This window comes from Neomonachus schauinslandi, chromosome 11, assembly GCF_002201575.2.
Source record: "Neomonachus schauinslandi chromosome 11, ASM220157v2, whole genome shotgun sequence".
NCBI lineage: Eukaryota > Metazoa > Chordata > Mammalia > Carnivora > Phocidae > Neomonachus > Neomonachus schauinslandi.
Genome location: NC_058413.1, coordinates 8,891,895 through 8,913,715, shown reverse-complemented (window position 1 = coordinate 8,913,715; position 21,821 = coordinate 8,891,895). Strand labels below are relative to the sequence as shown.

The window sequence follows — 21,821 nt, the reverse complement described above, 5'->3', positions numbered from 1 at the left end:
TAGGTTCACAGTTGCAAAGAGCACCTGGAACAGAGAGATGTTGATCCCAAAACTTTGCAGACTCATGACTATACCATAGAAACTGAACAAGATGTGGACCTAGGGCAAAAGCAGAGGGGATGTGCTTTGGGGAATGGCCATGCCACATCTACATAACAACTGCAGCTAGCAAACTGCTCTCACATCTGCTCTTCGTTTAGGGCTGTCAGTCGTGTGAGTGGGCTTTTTATCTTTTGGATATAGGTAAGGATGTCTTTTCTTAACTATAAGAGATGATTATCTATCACATATTAGACTACTTTTTATAATTATGTATAATTATGTAGGAGAAAGTAATGTTTTTTACTTAGGTCTTCTCGTCAACACGCCCCCCAATTCCCTGTGTTAAGAGACCTGCTTTTGATAGGTGCATGCTTTTGATTAGTTGATTGCACTGGGAGAAGGTGGAGGGAGAAGGTGTTTTTGAAAGACCCCTCCTCCTAGGGATGTTCAAGTAATAACTGATGAATTCTAAGAAAGAAGGATTCATTTCATGGCAGGAGTTTTGCTTTGCTGGGTGATGTATGCAAACTACAACTAGAGATGAATTCTTGGTAGCAGATTTTAGAGGTTACGTGGAAGAAGTGTCAGGAGAGGGAGGGCAAGAATCAGTGGTTGTTAGCCAAGGATGAATTTGAGGGAGAGCAGAAATGCCTATTAAGTTTTTTGGCTGTGTGGTATATGATATAAGCATCTTTTCCATCTCTCCATGAAGTATTCATAAAATCAATAATGTTTAGTGACACTTTGTGAGGCAGCTTTGTTCCTTAGAGATGCAATGAGGTGCTGTGTCCTGCCGCAAGGTTGGTGAAGGGCACAGTGAGAGGTTGTCCGCAGAAGACAATCTTATATGAGCCACTCTCTGATTAAGAATCAATCAGGGGGCGCCTGGGTGGCTCAGTTGGTTAAGCGACTGCCTTCGGCTCAGGTCATGATCCTGGAGTCCCAGGATCGAGTCCCGCATCGGGCTCCCTACTCGGCAGGGAGTCTGCTTCTCCCTCTGCCCCTCCCCCCTCTCATGTGCTCTCTCTCATTCTCTCTCTCTGAAATAAATAAATAAAATCTTTTAAAAAAAAAAGAATCAATCAGAATAGGGGCGCCTGGGTGGCTCAGATGGTTAAGCGTCTGCCTTCGGCTCAGGTCATGATCCCGGGGTCCTGGGATCGAGCCCCACATCGGGCTCCTGGCTCAGCCGGGAGTCTGCTTCTCCCTCTCCCTCAGCCTCTCCCACTGCTCATGCTCTCTCTCTCTCTCTCTGTATCTCTGTGTCTCAAATGAATAAATAAAATCTTAAAAAAAAAAAAAAGAATCAATCAGAATAGTATTGGCACCAGAATAGACAGACAGGTCAATGGGACTTAAGAGTCCAGAAACAATATGTGATAAGTGTAGTGTTTCACACCAGCCAGGAAAGGTTGGGATATTGATTAAGTGGGTTTGGGACAATTTACTAATCTAGGGGAAAAAATAGAATCCTACTTCTTAACTTATGTTCAACTATATTTCAGATGGATTATGTCAAAATATAAAAGCCTAAACAAATATAAACATGCTTGAAGAAAATCTAGGGAAATAGTTTATACTCAGGAGGAGAATAACCTAAATGTAATCTAAAACATGGAAGCTGAATTAAAAAAAAAAAAGGGTAGATTTAAATAAATAAATAAATAAAAGTTCATTAATTTTAATTTTTAAAAGATATTTACTTATTTATTTGAGAGACAGAAAGAGAGCAGGAGGAGGGGCAGAGGGAGAAGGAGAGAGCGAGAATCTCAAGCAGACTCTACACTGTGCTTGACATGAGGCTGGATCTCACAACAGTGAGATCATGACCTGAGCCGAAATCAAGAATCAGACACTCAGGCACCCTAAAAGTTCCTTAATTTTTAAAAAGTGATACATTCAAAAGAGATTTTACAATCCAAAAAATATTGGTCATATATGGTAATAGGTTAGCATCTTTAATGTAAAAGAGGGTTCTAACAAGTCAATAAAAAGAAAAAAGTGAGCAAGGGATATGAATAGGAAGTTTTTGAAAAAGAAATTATGAATAGATCAAAATCATATGAAGGAAATGTTCAACTTCCTCCAGAATCAAATACATGTGAATTAAAACATCAAGATACTATTTTCTACTTCTAAGAGCAATAGTACTCATTGTTGGTGAAGGTATCTTATACACTTTCAAAAAATATTACTTTTCCAGAGAGTAGGTTGACAGTATCTGTGAAAAGCCTTACATATTTTCATGCCTTTGGCCTAACGAGCACACTTTAAAGCTTTATCCACAGGATATCAGACAGATGCTCGGGATGCATGTATATGGATACTTATGGCAGCCTTGTTTATAATTAAGAAGAGCAGGAAAGAGCCTCGTGTTCACCACTCATACTAGTAATATAAATTACAAAATTATGGGATACTGTGTAATCTTTTAATATGGAATTCTGATGAGGGTGGGGGTAAATTTATTGTAATTACACAGGGAGAAACCACCAGGAAAGGGAATACGTCCAGTGAATGTGCATAAGAGATCTTACAAGTGGTCTTGTATGTTTGGCAATGTTTTGTTTGTGATGTTTTGTTGTTAGAGAGGGAAGACATTCAGTTGGTACAATTGGATCAACACAATAATCTCCATCAATAGCCCAAAAGGCTGGGGAGCAAGATGCTTGGAGACATGCAAATGAGAAAGAGGAAGAAGCAGTGCTTTTTTTAAATGTGTGCGTGTGTGTAAGGGAAGAGGGAAGGGATGAGAAAGCCATGGAGTTTGGGAAGTGTTTGTGTGCAGAACATGAATAAAATAATATGGTGGAGGATTCGAGCGGTGGATATAAAGAATATACCTAACCCATGTGCCCTCAAACTTCTAGAGTCTGTTATTTCTGCTACTGGCAAGGGAACAACTAGCACGAATAAACCACATGCCAATGAATTGCCCCACCACTCCTATCTCTTACAACTTCTGCATAGCCTAGACTGGAAACAGGTAGAGCCTCATTTTCCTAATGTCTTTTGTGAGTCGGCTTGAGTTGCTTGTCACCTTGGAAACCTGCCGCCTTCATTGCTCTCCCAGCCCTTTGCACAGCCAAAGAGAGTAGAGCCCATTTGGAGGTGGTTTATTAGTGAGAATACAGGGTCAACCATGTAAGTCTACATTTATTGATATGGAAAGATGTTCATGAAATATGAAGGAAAAACCAATTCTAGGGGCGTCTGGCTGGCTTTTTTGGAGGAGTGTGTGACTCTTCATCTCAGGGTCATGGGTTCGAGCCCCATGTTGGGTGTAGAGATTACTTAAATGAATAAATACAAAAAAATGAATAAAAAAGATTCTAGGGTGCCTGGGTGGCTCAGTTGGTTAAGCGACTGCCTTCGGCTCGGGTCATGATCCTGGAGTTCCAGGATCGAGTCCCGCATCAGGCTCCCTGCTTGGCAGGGAGTCTGCTTCTCCCTCTCCCACTCCCCCCTCTTGTGCTCTTTCTCTCTCTCACTCTCTCTCTCAAATAAATAAATAAAATCTTAAAAAAAAAAGATTCTAGTGCTGTAGGAAGAGTATGGTATGGTTGCATTTTTGTACCTACATGTAATGTAAATTACGGTGTGTTTGTATGTTTTTCATGTGAAAACAATAAAAGTCTGGACAGACATATGCCAGTAGGTTAATGGTGGTTGTTTCTGAAAGATAGGGTTAGGAAATCATTAAAATATTTTTGTCTGCTTATTCCTACTGCCTAATATTACTTTATAAACATGGATTACCTGTAAGTTTTCCTTCAGAGCTATTATGGAAATACGCAAATCATGTGAGGTCATGGCTCTACCTTTGTCAACTGCAAATGACTGCATTGCCATGGACATATTGCGCAGTGTTTAGGAAGACATTGTGGCAGACAGACTCTAGGGTGGCCCCTGCTTGCAGACCCACTCTGAGACTCTACTTGCTGGCATGATGAAGTAAGCAGCCATGTTGGGTAAGCCCGCATGGTGAGGAGCTGAGGACACAGTCCCTAGAAGCTCAGGACAACCTCTAGCCAACAGCCAGCAAGAAGCCAGGGCCCTGGCTCCTACATGTGCAAGGGAATGAATTCAGGCAGCAACCTGAGTGAGCTTGGTTAGAAGTGGATTATTTACCAGTTGAGCCTCTAGATGAGAATGCAGACCATCTGCTTCCTTGGTTTCAGCCTTGTAAGACCCTAAGTGGAGGACTCAAGCTAAGCTGTGGTCTGACTCCTGACCCACAGTAAAAGGGAGATAATAAATGTGTGCTATTTTCAGCTGCTAAATATGTGGCAATGTGCACTGCTATAGAAGAATACAGACATCTTCAGGGGAATATGAGGGCCTATGACACACAGCTCTTAGGGCTTCTGAGGGTAGCTGTTTCTTTTTCCCCCAAGGTCAGTGGGGCTGAGCTCAAAACTCTTGGGAGGGGAGCAAAGAACTTCAGATTTTGAGGGACAGCTGAGCTTTCCCTGGAGAGGTAGAACCCTCTGAGCCTCCAGGGCACTTGTGTCCTTTTCCCCTCCCTCAGCCTTTCACCTTCTCAGCCTGTCCTGTTTTCTTAGTCTGTATCTGTCTATCAGTTTTTCCATCTCTTACCTGAACAAGAATGGACCTACCATAGTGGCATGAGGCAGAGGCAGAGGGGGTGAACAGGAGGGGAACACAGTAGCTGCAATATTGAGGGCTGGGCTAGGCCCTTGGTTAGGTCCTTCCACAGACTCATCTGGAGCAGCTGCTTGGATAGATGAGGCTCAGGGCCTGGGTTCCCCCTAGGGACCCATATCCCCATTCCCTGCCCTGGGAAGCACCAGATGTCCTGGGTTCTAGGCCGACGGTAAGGGCAGGCAGAGCCCTCATGAGGTGTCACCGAAAGTCCCAGGTTCTCACCTCCTACTCAGCTTGGCATCCTCTTCCTGCTTCCCATTGATCTGGGTCACTCTCTGCAGGGCCATTGGGGTGAGATTCAACCTCCCCAAGAAGGAGTACCAGAGGGCAGACTCAATGAAGAACCTGTGGGTGGGGGGCAACAGCGAACACCACTTCAGCCTGGGTTGATGGGAGTTGTGGTTGCCTGAGAAGGGCACAGGGCAGAGCAGGAAGACACCTTGGAGAGGTGGAAAGAATTCTGGCCTGGGAGTTAGGAGCCCTGGGTTCTACTCTAAGGATTGCTACTGTCTTCTTGGGAGACCTGGAGCAAGTCTTTCTCCTCTCTGGGCCATGGTCTTCCCCACCTATCAAACTGAGCATTGATTCTTTTTGCTTTCACCTGCTTTGATACTAGGGGGGAAGAGAGGGAGTTCTAGGAGATGCTCTGCCCATCTTATTCACTTATTGTGAACCCTCCACCCTTCCCTCAGGCCCCACACACCTGGAGTAGATGGAGAAGACAAAGAAAGGCAGAGAGACCAACAGCGCAGGTGGTGGCCAGTGGGGCACAGCATAAGCCACGCCAGCAGGAAGAACTGGCCAAGTCAGGGTACAAATCCAATTAGGAGGCTCAGACCTGGTCGGGCATGGATGGGCAGCCACTCCAGGCCTGGGGAGAAGAGCAGAACTCAGATCAGTCAGGGTTTGTGTAGGTATGTGTGCATGTGGGGGGTGGTAGTCACTTCCAGGTGATTATGAGGATCCTCACATTGGAGCAGAAGGAACTCTTCTCTTGAGCTCAGTCCTACTCTGTACCTCCAGGCCCCTCAGAGGGTAAAGCAAAGGTCGTTTGATCATTGGCAAGGTTCAGCGTGTGTGTGGAGCAAGGGATGGGCTGGAAGGCTCTGAATTCCAAGGCATACTCTAATTCAGTGTCCCCAACCCAAACATTCATATTTCCTGGCTTCCCCCAAACCACTTTTGCCTATAGTTACTCCTTCTGCACTTCCTTCAACTCATTTTAATTCAACAAACATTTAGGGTTGGTAACTCTGTGCCATGCCCTTTGCTTGCCCTGGGAAATAGAGATGAATGAGCCCTGCCCTCAGGGCATCCTATACCACTTTTATTTCCTCCAATGGGTCATACTTTCTGGCCCCTGTATATTCTGTTGTATATTCTATTCTTTTTGTCTAGAACTCTGCCCCAGAACCTTACTCCCTTTCACTTTCTGCCTCAATTTTCAGTCAATTCTGAGCTTAGATATCACTTCTTCTTCTTTTTAAAAATATTTAATTTATCTTTTGACAGAGAGAGAGACAGCGAGAGAGGGAACACAAGCAGGGAGAGTGGGAGAGGAGAAGCAGGCTTCCCGTGGAGCAGGGAGCCCGATGCAGGGCTGGATCCCAGGACCCTGGGATCATGACCTGAGCTGGAGGCAGATGCTTAACGACTGAGCCACCCAGGCGCCCCTTAGATATCACTTCTTCTGGGGAGATTTTCCCACTTCTGAGCTCCCACATCACCCAGGATGGCCCCCATCACAGCTTTTAACACACTAATTTGTAACTGCTTGGCAGTCTCCCCCGGTAGACTGTTAACTCTTTGAGGTCATGGATAGTGTCCTCTTGTTCACTTTGTATCCCCAGTGCAGGGTCTGACACAAAATTCCTTTTGAAATTGTTTCCAGTTGGGTGCCTGGGTGGCTCAGTTGGTAAAGCTTCTGCCTTCGGCTCAGGATTGAGCCCCGCATCAGGCTCCCTGCTTCTCCCTGTCTGCTGCTTCTCCTGCCTGTGCTCTCTCTCTCTTTCTCTGTGTCAAATAAATAAATAAAATCTTAAAGAAAAAGAAATTGTGTTCAGTAAATGAATGTTGAATTAAAGGCTCACAGTTTGATTGGCCTCTTTAAGGAACCCCACCTAATCTCTATCAAGTCTTTACTCAGTTCGTTATTTCAGGGATCCCTAAATATCTGGGATGGATTCCAGCCCCAAATGATCAGAGCCTCCAAAGAGGCTGTAATCTCAGTTTCTTTCTGCCTTGGGCTCAGCCTACTCCAGGAAAGGTCCTGATAGGCAGGGATGCTGGGAAAGGTGGACTCTGTTTTCACTCAGGGAAGGAGCTGAGGTCTGAATTTGTCAGGTGTCCTGGTCCACTGAAACCCTGTGACTCAGGAGTCCCCAGGAGACTGGCCCTCCCAGGGCCCTTCTCACTCAACATCAGAGAGTTGCTGCTGATGCCATTCATAGCCATGCCCGAGAGGAAGCGGCAAGCACAGTAGGGGGGCAAGTTGGGTGTGAAGGCAGGAGACACCACTAACTGCAGATCGGTCCAGATCAGCACCTTCGGGGAGCCCAGCCTGTGGTGGGGAGAGGAAACATGTACAGAGAGCGCATTGCTTCCTCCTCTGGCCCGTTTCCCTGGCTGTCTTGCCCTTGGTGCCCTGGGAACCTAATAGATACATGTGAGGTTGCCCAAATGTGACATGAGGTGGGTGCTGAGATGGAAAGTGGGGAATGATAAGGTGAGGGCTGGCATCTTAGGGCCCTGAGTATTGGGAGGCTTGTTGTGTTGCCGCTGTCCAGGGTCCTGACACATCCCCGAGCACCTCGGTGGAGGGGCCCACACCCTCTCATCAGAATCGTAACGGTATATTTAAAACAACTTGGATGATGAGTCCCAGTCACGTCCTGTAAGGTAAGCTAGCAACCTAATTTTTAACAAGTTTCCAAGGCTTGGAATGCTTCCAGTGCTCTGAGATGTGGTTGGTACTTTGGCTGTTGGTCTATAGTGACTCCTGTCAGACCTCTCCCAAGAGATAGTGATCTTTAATTTTTTAAAAAATCTTTTGTGATGTTTATGCTTTGGAAAATGGATATGGCTGTGGCTTATATTTTGTAAAGAATAAAGCTGATTTTGAGTACCTTTGATCTGCTATGACATTTCTAATATTTGCAAATTTTATTTTTTAGACCAACACCTCCATTTTATAGATGGAAAAACCAAGTCTAAGAGAGGTTGTGTAACTTTCCCATGAGCTCACAGTAAGTTGTAGATCTGAGTCAGGGAATCTAGATTTTTGTCCTTCTTTGTCACTTTCTAGCTATGTGACTGTACTTTTTTCTTTTAAAAAAGTAAACATTAAATATTTACTTGTTATAGTCATAAAATAATAAATTATCACAAAAGTTAAAAAATATATTAATGAAAAGTGAAAACTTCTCTTCTGTCCAATTCCACTCCTCAGAATTCACAACTGACAACTTTCTTGGGTTCCTTCTAGACAGTTTGGACATATTATTTAATATCCTTGAACCTCAGTTTTCTCATTGGCAAAATGCAGATAACAGTACCACTCCACTCGTATTGGCTTCACACTGAAGTGAAGTGAAGCATGGGAAGTGCTGATGGACTGCTGTGTGATTCCTACAGACTTTCCAGACATGGTCAGACTTGGGTGGATCAGTCATGTGTCCCTCCCTGGATCCTCAGGGATGCCAGTCTCCCTTCCATGTCCAGCCTAGAGAGCCCTTTGCTCCTGATCCAGCATGGACCTGCCTGCCAAGGTCCCAAACATCAAGCTTGCAACTAGCATTCCTGCCATGAAGATGGATTGGCTCAACTGGGGCAAGGTCTTGTGTGTGCACACAAGGTCCCACAGTGAGGAAAGAAGAGCTGGGTCAAGGAGAGCTGGACTGGCCCCAGGGAAGCACCACTACCCCTCTCCTGGTGGGGCTGAGGGTCCTGAATTGGGACCAGCACATAGAGAGTGCTTCCCTCCCCCTGCCACACAATCTTTCTCATCACTTTCTCCTGGTGAGATTGATTCATATTACTTCAAAACACGTAAAAGTTGCCTTTTGGGGTGCCAGCTCAGACTACTCCCCCTTCCCTGGCCACTAACCACTAACCTTCTCTGGCCACTCACCCTCCTTTAGAGCTCTTGAACCTGACCTTCTCTGGGCATAGCTGAAGAAACCTGACCCAGGAGCTGGATTGGGCTAATCAGAATATTTTTATTACAGATTTGGAAATGTGACTTAGAGAAGCAAGATTTATAAGGATACCTAAAATAGGGTGAGAGGGCCAAGTTTGGCACAATGTAGAAGTGGAGTTGAAATACGAGAGAGTGGGAGAGGGAGCAGGGAGAGGGGAGAATGAAGTACTCTAGTCAGAGAGAAGTCAGGGTGAGAGCTCAGTCAGTGCCAGAGAAATCGGGATGGAGAGCTCCCTTAAGCTACCTGATCCTAGTCTCTCAAAAGGCTGGGCTCAAGTTCTTGACCTTGGGTTCTGTGAAACACTCTTGCATCCTTCCATTAACTTCCCATAACCAAATTTGAGAAGGTTGTGGTTATTTGCAATCCTGAAATAAACAGCAATTGGATACTGTAACTGATAGTTTAAATTTTGTTGCTCTTTTTATTTATTTTTTTTAAATTTTTAAAAAAGATTTTATTTATTTATTTGAGACAGAATGAGAGAGAGAGAGAGAGAGAGCACATGAGAGGGGGGAGGGTCAGAGGGAGAAGCAGACTCCCTGCCAAGCAGGGAGCCTGATGCGGGACTCGATCCAGGGACTCCAGGATCATGACCTGAGCCGAAGGCAGTCGCTTAACCAACTGAGCCACCCAGGCGCCCCTTTGTTGCTCTTTTTAATGAGTATGAAGAAAACACTGTCATTGTGAAAGTATTTCCATTCTAGGTGGAGTAAAACAGCTCTAGAGCCTGCAGAAAAATCATATTGCTGACAGATGTGCCATTAAAATTAAGTCAAAATAATAAAGAGATGTGGCATTTCTTTTACGAGTAAGACCTAATTTTTATACACTTCTGAGTGGATTTTAAAACTGTCATTTCTTTTGTTAACAAAAAAAATGAAAAGGGGCTGGAATGACCAGGACAATTAGGGAATTCCCTCTAGATGTGTTAATATATATACAAATGAATTCAGCTTTCAAGTGTAGTTACTTGATAATTTTGATTTGGTTGGAGAGAAATCCTTATTTGTGAATATAATTATTATGTAGGACTTTTACCATAGATACACACATTCACATGTTGTAGAATTTGGGATGTCGGCCCTTGTATACTTTCTCCAAAGAGCAATGGACTTTATTGCTGTTTTATTCAAATAACTGCTATTCTATAATTCTCTGTGTTGTCTGATATAGCTTTAATTTGAAAAAAGATTATGGGGCTGTGTCAGGCTGGGACTTAATTAATACGTTAATGGAAATACGTGAATGGAATATGACTGTAGAGAGGCATGTGGGACACACTATGGTGAATGGGTTAAGGATATTATAGATAGGAGCCAAGGAATGGAAGGATAAGAAACAAGAGGATGTAGGAAAGAGGTAAGAAGTCAGAGGAGTGCAAAGAGAACAAGATCTGTACGCAGTTTAGTGATGAAATCTATATGTAGTCCAGATTAGAAATTGATCCATGAATACAGAATACTCAGAAAAAATCTCTCTGCCTCTGGTCTGCTCTAAGGTGCTTGTCATCTGCAAAAGCAACAGTTTCGTGGGGCTTATACCATCGGAGGGTTAGTATTGGCTTTTGCCATCTGTGTTCTCTTCATGTGCAGCTGAAACCCCAGATACCAGATATCGCTGTGTGCTCTGTGGCACTGTGGGCTTCACGTATACTTACTTCACTACCACTAACAAGAAACAATGTCTTGGAATAAACAGTGTTGGGTTTGAGCTTGACTAAGAGAATTGCTGCCTAGGACTGCTCTACCCTGCTAACTTGAGAGAGGCTATGATAAATGACAGATGCTATGAGACTGGCCTCAGGAGAAAGAAAAGGAGAAAAAGAGAAAACAAAAGGCAACCAGGAAGTAGAAAGGTAAAGCGGGGGCTGTTCACATCTGCAGAGTAGGAGTGAACAAGGAGACTCAGGCTGGGTCATTCATAATAACTCATGCCCTCCCTGCCCTACAGTCACTGGACCAAGGGTAGGCACATGACTCAAGCCAGCCAATAAGTCTTTCCTAGAATTTTTATATATTTTTTAATTTCTAATTTTGTTTTATTATTATTATTTTAAAAGATTTTATTTATTTATTTGACAGAGAGAGACACAGTGAGAGAGGGAACACAAGCAAGGGGAGTGGGAGAGGGAGAGGGAGAAACAGGCTTCCCGCGGAGTAGGGAGCCCGATGCGGGACTCGATCCCAGGATCATGACCCAATCTGAAGGCAGATGCCTAATGACTGAGCCACCCAGGCGCCCCTTTCCTAGAATTTTTTTGAAGTCGGAGCTGAGAAACAGAAGCCCTTTTTCTCACTGGTGAGGAAGTCATTAGGATTGATACCAGAAGGGTCAGTGAACACCTTGAGAAGGGTCCTGTGCACAGTGGACATGCCCAGCATGCAAAGAGAAGCACAGATGAAGGCCAGCAAGGGTCCTGATGACATCCATGGTCTTGGTTACCATTGTCCCTAGAGCCAGCTCCACCTCTGCCTAACTTGTTTGGTTGTGGGAGACTTTATACACTCTTTTACTGCTCAAATTGGCTTGAATTAAATTGCAGCCATTTGCGAAAAAGGATTCTAATATAGTTCAGATGGAAGCTGCTAGGTATTGCTCAGGACATTTTAACTGAGAAGAAAACAAGGAGAAGAGCTCAGGCAGGATTTTATTATAACCCATACACCCAAACCCAGCATCGTTTTCTTGTTATATTTATTTATTTATTTAAGCATGTGGCTTGGGTGGGGTGTCTTCGCTGAAATTAGGCATCTTGCTTAAGCAGCCCCTGTTAACTTGCGAGCGATTTCATTTGCTTCACAACTCAGAAGGTCCAGCTTCACATTGGGTTGTACATGTAAGCTGCCTATTATCCTAATGAAATATTCTCTGGTGCAGGCACAGGCTTTGACATTATTGGCTCAAGGAAGAGGTATCCTGGCTGTGCTAATGAAATAGGACTTTTAGTGCCTCATACTCATGTGTGGTGGTGGATGATGGTCCCATCCACAATGCCTATTGGAAGAGGATTGGATTATCCTTGGCATCTCCATACATCTGAGGGAATGGGAGAACTATGTGCATCTGACTTTGTCAGCCATTGAAACAAAAAATGATAGGTTACTACCAAGTCTCCATTTTGAAGGAAATCTAAGGTGCTCACTTACCCAGATTTTTTGTCCTACATGGCAAGAAATATGAGCTTTGGGTCAAATTGCCTGCTCTTGGGGCATCTGGGTGGCGGTTAAGTGTCTGCCTTTGGCTCAGGTCATCATCCCAGGGTCCTGCCATGGAGCCCCGCGTTGGGCTCCCTGCTCAGCGGGAGAGTCTGCTTCTCGTGCTCTCTCTCTCTCTCTCTCACTCACTGTCTCTTTCAAATAAATAAATAAAATCTTAAAAAAGCCCAAACATCTGCGTGCTCTTTTGAACAGAAAAGCAAGAGCTAGGTTGATAGATCCTGGAGTATTGTCAACCTTGGAAAGCAGAATGTAGAGTTTTAAGAAGGGAAATGGGGAAGCAGAATTGCTTCCCCATAACATACAAATTAAGATGGGTGGACAAGGACGTCTTAGAACTTGGGTTGAGGCTGGCAAATAATGAAGAAAATCCCCCCAACTATGCCTGGTGGGGGGATGGTATATAATGCCTGTTTACCTCAGAGGGAGGAGGACTAGCCATGCTTAGGCACCTTCTGCTTCTGTGTCTTGGGTCTGTCTAGTGGGAGTATGGCTTAACTTTGATTAGTGCAGGCAGATCCTGCATTAGGCAAGTTTGGAGACTATGCCTTACTCTAGCCCTTTCTTAGGGCATCTTCTCTGCAAATCTCTGACTAATAAGCAGTGGTCTACATAATTCCACTATATTGTGCCTTGGCATGATGATTGCAGTTGCAGGGTAAGGGGAGGCTCATCAGTGTGGTTGCACTGAGCCAATCGGAGCCTTTTCTAAAAACTTGAACTAAGATACACAGAAACATTCTGGTTGGTAGTGGGCCCTAAATCTGAGAGATAATGGAGGAGATCTGGGACTGGTGGTAATCTTACAAGATGAACATGCAGACAAAATGGGCTGAGAAGGAGAGAGTAAGTGTATAAAGATGCCTCTGGTACTCTAAATCCTGGTTCCAGCTTCCACAAGGCTGGACACACTTTGTTTCCCATCCCTGGATTCCCTAAAATCTATGTATCCTTTTTAAAAAATTTTTAAAAGATTTTATTTATTTATTTGACAGAGAGAGAGACAGCCAGAGAGGGAACACAAGCAGGGGGAGTGGGAGAGGGAGAAGTAGGCTTCCCGCTGAACAGGGAGCCTGATGCGGGGCTCGATCCGAGGACCCCGGGATCATGACCCAAGCCGAAGGCAGACGCTTAACCAGTGAACCACCCAGTCACCCCCATATCTATGTATCCTTACAGTAATACCCCTTTTTCCCATGAGCCGATTCAAGAGATCTCTTCCTTGCAACCAAAAGACAATTGACTAGAACAGATGTTAAGAGCATGATCAATGTGACAGCTACGAAGTGCAGAATTCAGCTGGATGAGCCACTTAGCAGGCCTGGTCTCAGCTGCTGAAAGCTCTTTCTAGATGAAGTCAGAAAACTGTTTTGTCTCTAGGACTCTGAGCCCCCATATTCCCTGCTCAGGAATATTCCCTTTGCCCTCCACCACCTACACACCTCCTTTCTCTCTTCTTCTTTATCACCGCCCAGGGAAGTGTAAATTGTCCACTCCCCCAGGGAAACCAAAGCAGAATATTAGACTCCCTGAGTAGTGTCTCTCCCTGGTGAAGGCAGAGGGGGAGAGAGCAGCTTCCTGTGAGGGCTTCCATAATCTCCTGTACCAGAAAGCTTGCAACTCCAACCACAGTTCTCTTACCTCCATTTTGGGCAAAGGTCTTCACAGCTCCAGTGCTTTCCCACATTTAGACAAACTCAGGTTAGGGTCACACAGTGTCTGTGTCTGTGTGTGGGGATGATAAGACGGAGACACAGGGGTTGGAGGGGGGACAAGGGGGCTCAGGTATCCGCACCTCAGTCACGATGGTGGAAGGGAAGGTGCCGTTGTCATAGATCCAGCCGTTGGTGCAGGGCTCTGTGGCCCCCGTGCCGTTGGGAAAAGGCGGTCCCTGTTGGGGGATGGTGAAGAGGAGGCAGGACTCCGGCTGCCCCTGCCTGTCCCGGGGCAGCCAGGCCTCCAGCTCCCCGTCCTTGCTGAGGTTGGCGTCGGCAGGCGGGCGGCAGTGGTGGGTGGGGATGGCAGCGGTGAAGTTCTGCAGGGTGTTGTGGGAGGCCATCAGGAGCAGGGGGAGGACCACCAGAGTGACCTGGATCTGCTGGAAGCGGCCGACATCCCCCACCTGCTGCAGGAGGTCGCTGAAGGCCGTGGGCAGGACCTGGCAGAAACAGCTGGGCTGAGGCCTCCTGCTCCCTCAGTCTGTTTTCTCTCTTCCCATGCAGGCGGAGGAGAGGGACTGCGCTTTGTCTCTTCGGCTCATCAGTTCCTGGGTCTGCTGTAGCCCTAGGCCTCCCGATGGCCGGCAAGAGCTTTTAAAACGACACCAAGTTAAGCTGTGACTTCAGAGTAGGACATTCAATTATTATTATTATTTTTATAGATTTTTATTTATTCATGAGAGAGAGAGAGAGAGCAGGGGGAGGAGCAGAGGGAGAGGGACAAGCAGACTCTGCGCTGAGCGTGGAGCCCGACACGGGGCTCGATCCCACGACCCTGAGATCATGACCTGAGCCGAAATCAAGTCAGATGCTTAACCAACTGAGCCACCCAGGTGCCCCTATAATTTTATCAAATTTAATCCAATAATATATAAAAAGGATAATGCATCTTGACAAAGTGGGTTTATCCCAGGAATGCAAAATTGATTTAACTTTATTATTTGGGGTTAATTACTTTTTTGTTTCAAGTTTTTATTTAAATTCTGTAACACTGTAACATATAGTGTAATATTAGTTTCAAGTGTAGAATTTAGTGATTCATCACTTACATACAACACCCAGTGCTCATCACAAGTGCCCTCCTTAATACCCATCACCCATTTAACCCATCCCCCTGCCCATCTCCCCTCCAGCAACCCTCAATTTGCTGTCTATTAGGAGTTTGTTTTATGGTTTACCTCTTTTTTCCCCCCATGTTCATCTGTTTTGTTTCTTAAATTCCACATATGAGTGAAATCATATGGTATCTGTCTTTCTCTGACTGACTTATTTCGCTTAGCATAATACACTGTAGCTCTATCCATGTCATTGCAAATGGCAAGATTTCATTTTTTTGATGGCTGAGTAATGTTCCATTAATTCCATCGTATGTATATATATCACAGCTCTCTCTCTCTCTCTCTCTATATATATATACCATAACTTCTTTTTTTATTTAAAGATTTTATTTATTTATTTGATAGAGTGAGAGAGCACAAGCAGGAGGAACAGTAGAGGGAGAGGGAGAAGCAGGCTCCCCGCCAAGTGGGGAGCTCGATGCGGGGCTCGATCCCAGGACCCTGGGATCAGGACCTGAGCCGAAGGCAGACGCTTAACCATCTGAGCCACCCAGGCGCCCCTCTTTTTTTTTTTTAAGATTTTATTTGACAGAGACACAGCAAGAGAGGGAATACAAGCAGTGGGAGTGGGAGAGGGAGAAGCAGGCTTCCCGCCGAGCAGGGAGCCCGACGCGGGGCTCGATCCCAGGACCTGGAATCATGACCTGAGCTGAAGGCAGCCGCTTAACGAGTGAGCCACCCAGGCGCCCCATCCATAACTTCTTTATTCATTCATCAATTGGTGGACATTTGGGCTCTTTCCATAATTTGGCTATTGTTGATAATGCTGCTATAAACATGGAGGTGCATGTGCCCCTTCAAATCAGTATTTTTATATTCTTCGGGTAAATTTCTAGTAGTGCAATTGCTGGATCATAGGCTTTAACTTTAAATAATCAACGTAATTCATCATGTTAATGGACTAAAAAACCATGTGTGATCATTTCAATAGATACAGAAAGAGCATTTGACAAAATTCAACATCCACAGCATCTACGAAAAATGTCTCAGCAAACTAGGAATAAAAAGGACCTTCTTCAAATTGATAAGGGACATCTATGGAGAAACTATAGCTAACATCATACTTAATTGTGAAAGACTAAATGCTTTCCTTCCAAGTTCACTCTCACCACTTTTGTTCAACATTGTATTGGAATGTAATAATGTAAGTAAAATAAATGAAAGAATTCCAGAAAGGAAAGAAGATGGAAATCTGCCTTTATTTGCAGACAATATGATTGTTTGTACAGAAAATCTTAAGGAATCTGCAAAAGAAGTTACCAGAACTAATAAGTGATTTTAGCAAATTTTCAGGATGCAAGGTCAGTATACTAAAATCAAGTGTATTTCTATGTAATAGCAATGGACAATTAGCAATTGAAATAAAAATATCTTTAATAATTGCATAAACTATGAAATGCTTAGGGATAAATTTGATAGAATATGTGCGAGACCTATACATTGAAAATTATAAAACATTGTTGAGAGAGATTAAAGAATATCTCAATAAATGGAGAACTGTATCATGGATTGGAGCACTTAATATTAAGTTGTCAATTATTTCCAATAAGATCTATAGGTTTTTTTGTAATACAAATAAAAACCACAGCAGTTTTTTGGGGTCAGTTTACAAGTTGGTTTAAAATCATTTATTTAGTTATTTATTTGAGAGAGAGAGCATGAAGGAGGGGGGACAGAGGGAGAGGGAGAGGTAGAATCTTAAGCAGGCTCCACACCCAGTGGGGAGCCTGATGCAGGGCTTGGTCTCATGACCCTGACATCATGATCTGAGCCAAAATCATCAGTTGGCTGCTTAACCGAATGAGCCACCCAGCTGCCCCTGATTTTAAAATTCATATGGAAATGCAAAGGCTCTAGATTAGCCAAGACAGCTTTGGAAAAGCTAAACAGGATCTGTGTTCAAGACTAATTATAAAGTTACAATAATAAGACACTGTGGTATTCATGCGAAGACAAATAAATAGATCAGTGCCACAGGATGGAAAGTCCAAAAATAGAGATACACACGGGACATTTGATCTTTGACCAAGATGTCTAGACAATTAATTAATGAAAAAAAATCTTTGAACAAATGGTGTTGGTACAGTTGGATATCCATATGCAAAAGGCAGTGCATCACAACCCTCTTTCCTCACATTATTTACAAAGATACCTCAAAAATAGAACACAGACCTAAATGTAAGAGTTAAAGCTATAACATTTATATAAGAAAACTTAAGAGAAAATTTTAGTGTCCTTTGGTTTGGCAAAGATTTTTAAAATAAGACACAGGGTGCCTGGGTGGCTCAGTTGGTTGAACTTTGGACTCTTGGTTTTGGCTCATGTTGTGATCTCATAGGTTGTGGGGTGGAACCCTGACCTGTGTCTGGCTCCCCACTCAGTGAGGGGTGTGTCTGAGATTCTTTCTCTCCCTCTCCTTTTGCCTCTCCCCCCCACTCATGTGCGTACGTACGCTCTCTCTTTAAGAAAAAATAAAATAAAATAAGACACAAAAACATGAACTACAAAAGAAAAAGCCAGTAAGTTGGTCTTCATCAAAATTTTTAAACTTTTGCTATTCAATGACTTTTTTTAAAGATTATTTATTTTTATTATTTATTTGAGAGAGAGAGAGCGAGCACAAGCAGGGAGGAGGGGCAGAGGGAGAGGAAGAAGCAGACTCCCTGCTGAGCAGGGAGTTCGATGTGGGGCTCCATCCCAGGACCCGGGATCATGACCTGAGCTGAAGGCAGGCTCTTAACCACCTGAGTCACCCATGTGCCCCTAAACTTTTGCTATTCAAAAGTCACTGTTATAAAAATGAAAGCGAGCTATAAACTTGAGGAAAATATTTGCAAAACACATATCTGGCAAAGGATTTGTCTCTAGAATACACTAAAAAAAAACATTTCAACTCAATCATAAGAAATCAAACAAATTAAAAATGTGCAAAATTTTTGAACAGGTATTTTACCAAAGAAGAGATCTAAATGGAAATAAGCACATGAAAAGTTGCTTAACATCATTAGTCATTAGGGAAGTGCAAATTAAAACTATAATAATGGGGCGCCTGGGTGGCTCAGTTGGTTAAGTGACTGCCTTCGGCTCAGGTCATGATCCTGGAGTCCCTGGATCGAGTCCTGCATTGGGCTCCTTGCTCGGCAGGGAGTCTGCTTCTCCCTCTGACCCTCCTCCCTCTCATGCTCTCTGTCTCTCATTCTCTCTCTCTCAAATAAATAAATAAAATCTTAAAAAAAAATAAAACTATAATAATGTACTACTACACATTCACTACATTGGCTAAAATTTAAAATATGGATCATACCAAGTGTTGACAGAGATGTGGAGCAACTGGAACTCTCCTATATACTGCTGGTGGGAATGTGAAATGTTATAACCACTTTGGAAAATTGGCTGTTCTTAAAAAGTTAAGCAAATACCTTATATACTACCTAACCATTCCATTCCTTGGTATTTGTTCAAGAGAAATGGAAACCTATGTCCACACAAAGAAGGGGCATGAGGACACTTTTGGTGGTGATGGATATGTTCATTATCTTGATTGTGCTGATAGTTTCACGGGTGTGTGCATCTGTTATACTCATCAAATTGTACACTGTAAGTATGAACAACTAATTGTCTCTTATATTTCTTTTTCTTTAAAGATTATTTATTTATTTATTTATTTGACAGAGAGAGAGAGAGAGCACAAGCAGGTGGAGTAGCAGGTAGAGGGAGAGGGAGAAGCAGACTCCCTGCTGAGCAAGGATCCCAATGGGGGGCTCTATGCCAGGACCCTGAGATCATGACCCAAGCCAAAGGCAGTTGCTTAACCAACTGAGCCACCCAAGCACCCCTGTCTCTTACATTTTAATAAAGCTGTAAAAAATATATTAGTTAAGATGTCTTTAACTGCAGATCACAGAAAAATCAACTCACAATAGCTTAAAGAGGAAGGACGATTTAAGTTGAAATTCCCATGCTTAACAATTAGAGTAGATGTAGGTGGCTTCAGGATTGCTTAAATCAGTGGCTCAGTGACATAATCAAACCTCAGTTCCATCTTTTCACTATGTCACTCTCAGTTGTTGCCTTAATCCTTGCTCTGCTTTCCCTGTTGAGTCACAAGATGGCTGCCACAGTTCCGGACATCCCATCCAGACTAAACATTGTTTACCACCTAAATCTAAGCCCTGACCAATTCAGGCACTAACAGGCTGTTTGGTTTCTTCTATGGGTGTGGCTCACGGAATTGCTTCTCAGTGTAGGCTTCTCTTAGGGGAAAAGTTTAGAAGTAGCAGGAACAGACCTCACTAGAGCTGGTCAGGGAAATTGAGGCTCAATTTCATCTAGCTTATGACTCCAGCTTTTTGCAGTAGAGTCAGTAAGTGTTCTATGACTACAACATGAGCCACGTGGAGACAGTCACATCTCAGAGAACATTATTAGATGGTTTTCTTGAAAGAGAAGGAACAATGGGGGCAATGGGGTCCATACAGAGCTTTTCTTCTGCTTCTGATCACACAGTTTTTAATACATACGAAGGTAAGTTGGGGGTTTAATAGAGCATAGTCTAGGAGTTCCAAACTTAATGGCTGTAAGAACCATAAGGTAACACAGATGTGTGAATCTGATCAGATATAAGACAATAAGGAGTGGTGAGGCCTATGGTGATCTAGACAGTAAAACCCTATCCCCACCAAAAAATAGAGCATGGGGAAACAAAACCCCTATGGGCCAGTTTGACATCCCTAGAGGAGTTTGAGAACAAGGGATGTACATTAGTTTCCAACTGCTGTTGCATCAAATTGTCACAGACTTAGTGGCTTAAAACAGCACAAATCAATTTTCTTATAGTTCTAGAGGTCAGAAGTCTAAAATCAATGTGTTGGCAGGGCTTTGTTTCTTCTGGAGCCTTCAGAGGTGAAGCCATTTCCTTGCCTTTTTCAGCTTGCATTTCTTGGCTTGTTGTCCCTTCTTGTATCACTCCAAACTCTGGTTTCTGTTGTCACGTCTCCTATTACCTACTCTGGTCTTCTGCTTCTCTCCTATATTCACATGAGGCCAACTCAGATTATCCAGGATAATCTTCCCATCTCAAGATCCCTAGCTTAATCACATCTGCAAAGTCCCTTTTACCATGTAAGGTAACATATTCATGGGTTCCAGGTATTAGAATGTGGACATCTTTGGAGGTCCATTATTCAGCCCCCATGTGATAGGAAAGCTGAACTGATTGGACATCTATTCTCTAAGGGGCCATGAAAACTCTTGGGAAAGGAGAGAAGAGCCTAGTGAAGGGGCTTGGTGTGGACTAAAGCCTGGGTTGTAGAGGTGGGTCCCGGGATACAAGGGTAGAGCCCAGGAAGGAAGGTGGCTTCTGGTGAGCACTCTACCAGGGCCAGGCAGTGGAGAAACCTCCTGAGTGTGCCATTCTGGGCAGGATGTGCTCAGGGCTGCAGGCAGAGAATCTGAGGGTGGCCACAAAGGCCCTACCAATCCTGGCCGAGGATAGGACTTTGTGGTCAAAACTAGGTATAGCATCTGAGACCACTGAAGTGAGGCACAACAGTATCAAAACTCAGGCTCAGGGCCAATGTGAGAGGATGGAATGCGAGCCAGAATTCTGCAGATGACTCCTTGGGGAGACAGGTCAGAAGTCACTTGCTGGTGACTTAAAAATGGGAGGAAGGTAGGGTTCCCCTTTGGTCAAGGGTATGGGGTGAGCGTAGGAAGTCCCTGGCCAGGAGGTGGGGAAATGGGATCTGTGCAGACGGTGTGAGCTGTCTGAGTCAATACCAGCAGTTGGGCCAGTTGAGGGCGTGTGAAGTGGGGGCAGGCCAGGGGCTGTCTCTGCTTGAGGTGGATGCAGATACCAGGTGATCTAAGCCCAGAGATGAGAGAGCCATAGGAGTCAGAGCATGTCAGAGTTGCTGGCAGGGTTTTGAGGCAGGGATAGGGCAAGTCACTGGTCCCAAGACCTCCAGATCTACAGAAACAGGGCTAGATGCAGGTGACCTGCCTCCCAGTCCTAGTCCGGTCTCTCTGCTTAAGGCTGGTGAAGATGTCATCCTAGGTGCCCCTTGTCAGCCATGACTCAGTGCTGCCTGAGAAATAGCAGCAGAGGGAGGGCTGGTGGCCCTTGAGCATCTACTGGATCCTACAGTGGCCCAGAAATTCTTGGGGAGCATGGGGCATATCTGCACACGGGGAACACCAAGTCCCCAGATGTTCCAGGAGGTGGAGTGGGTTATCATAATTTTAGCTCTGTCCACTTTGTCCTGGAATTCCTGCTGTCTGAGCTGCTGTGAGCTGTCCCAGGGCTTTGTGGCTTTTTCAGGGGAGCTCTGGGCTACCTACCCTCTCCAGGTTGCCCTGATTCAGCTAGAGCCCCAGGATCCCACCTGGAAGTCAATGTGCACAGCCTCAGAGGTGTGGACTTTCCCCGAGGGATGAGGGGCTGGGGGGCTGAGTCAGCCGCAGGGGAAAGAGTAACGGGCAGTGTACCAGGAGACAAGCGTGACCAAGCAAGCACATTTACAGCGGGGCATGGCTGGTGCCCTGACTCCTGCCACTTGTGGATGCTTATAGGGCTGTCTTTTCCATGCTCCCGAGGCTTCCTTGAAATGAGCTCCCTTGCTGACGCAGTGATCAGATATCCTTGTCTCTTCCTGACTGTGACCTGAACTGCCTTTCATCCTTCCTTTCACATAGTTCTTACCAGGATTCTCCACCCCCCCCCCCCCACCTTAGCCTTCTCTCTCTCTTTTCAGGCCAGGAAGGAGAAGAAGTCAGGCCCTGGGGGCGCAAGAGGCCAAAGTCTCAGTGCCTTACAACTCTGGGCAGAGAGGTCAGGTCCATGCATCCCAGAGCCGGATTGTC

The 21,821-nt window shown here is 44.6% G+C and overlaps 1 protein-coding gene across 1 annotated transcript in view; it reads right to left on the bottom strand.

The window, feature by feature from the left end:
* The window catches only part of LOC110576178 (solute carrier family 22 member 6-like), a 46,443-nt gene extending 26,344 nt beyond the window's left edge, over window positions 1–20,099 (bottom strand). The window contains 7 exon segments of the mRNA XM_021685250.1: window positions 4,933–5,055; window positions 5,414–5,501; window positions 5,504–5,581; window positions 7,125–7,270; window positions 8,466–8,570; window positions 13,921–14,282; window positions 20,079–20,099. Coding sequence (XP_021540925.1) covers window positions 4,933–5,055; window positions 5,414–5,501; window positions 5,504–5,581; window positions 7,125–7,270; window positions 8,466–8,570; window positions 13,921–14,282; window positions 20,079–20,099 — 923 coding nt within the window.
* Between the last annotated feature and the right edge of the window lie 1,722 nt (window positions 20,100–21,821).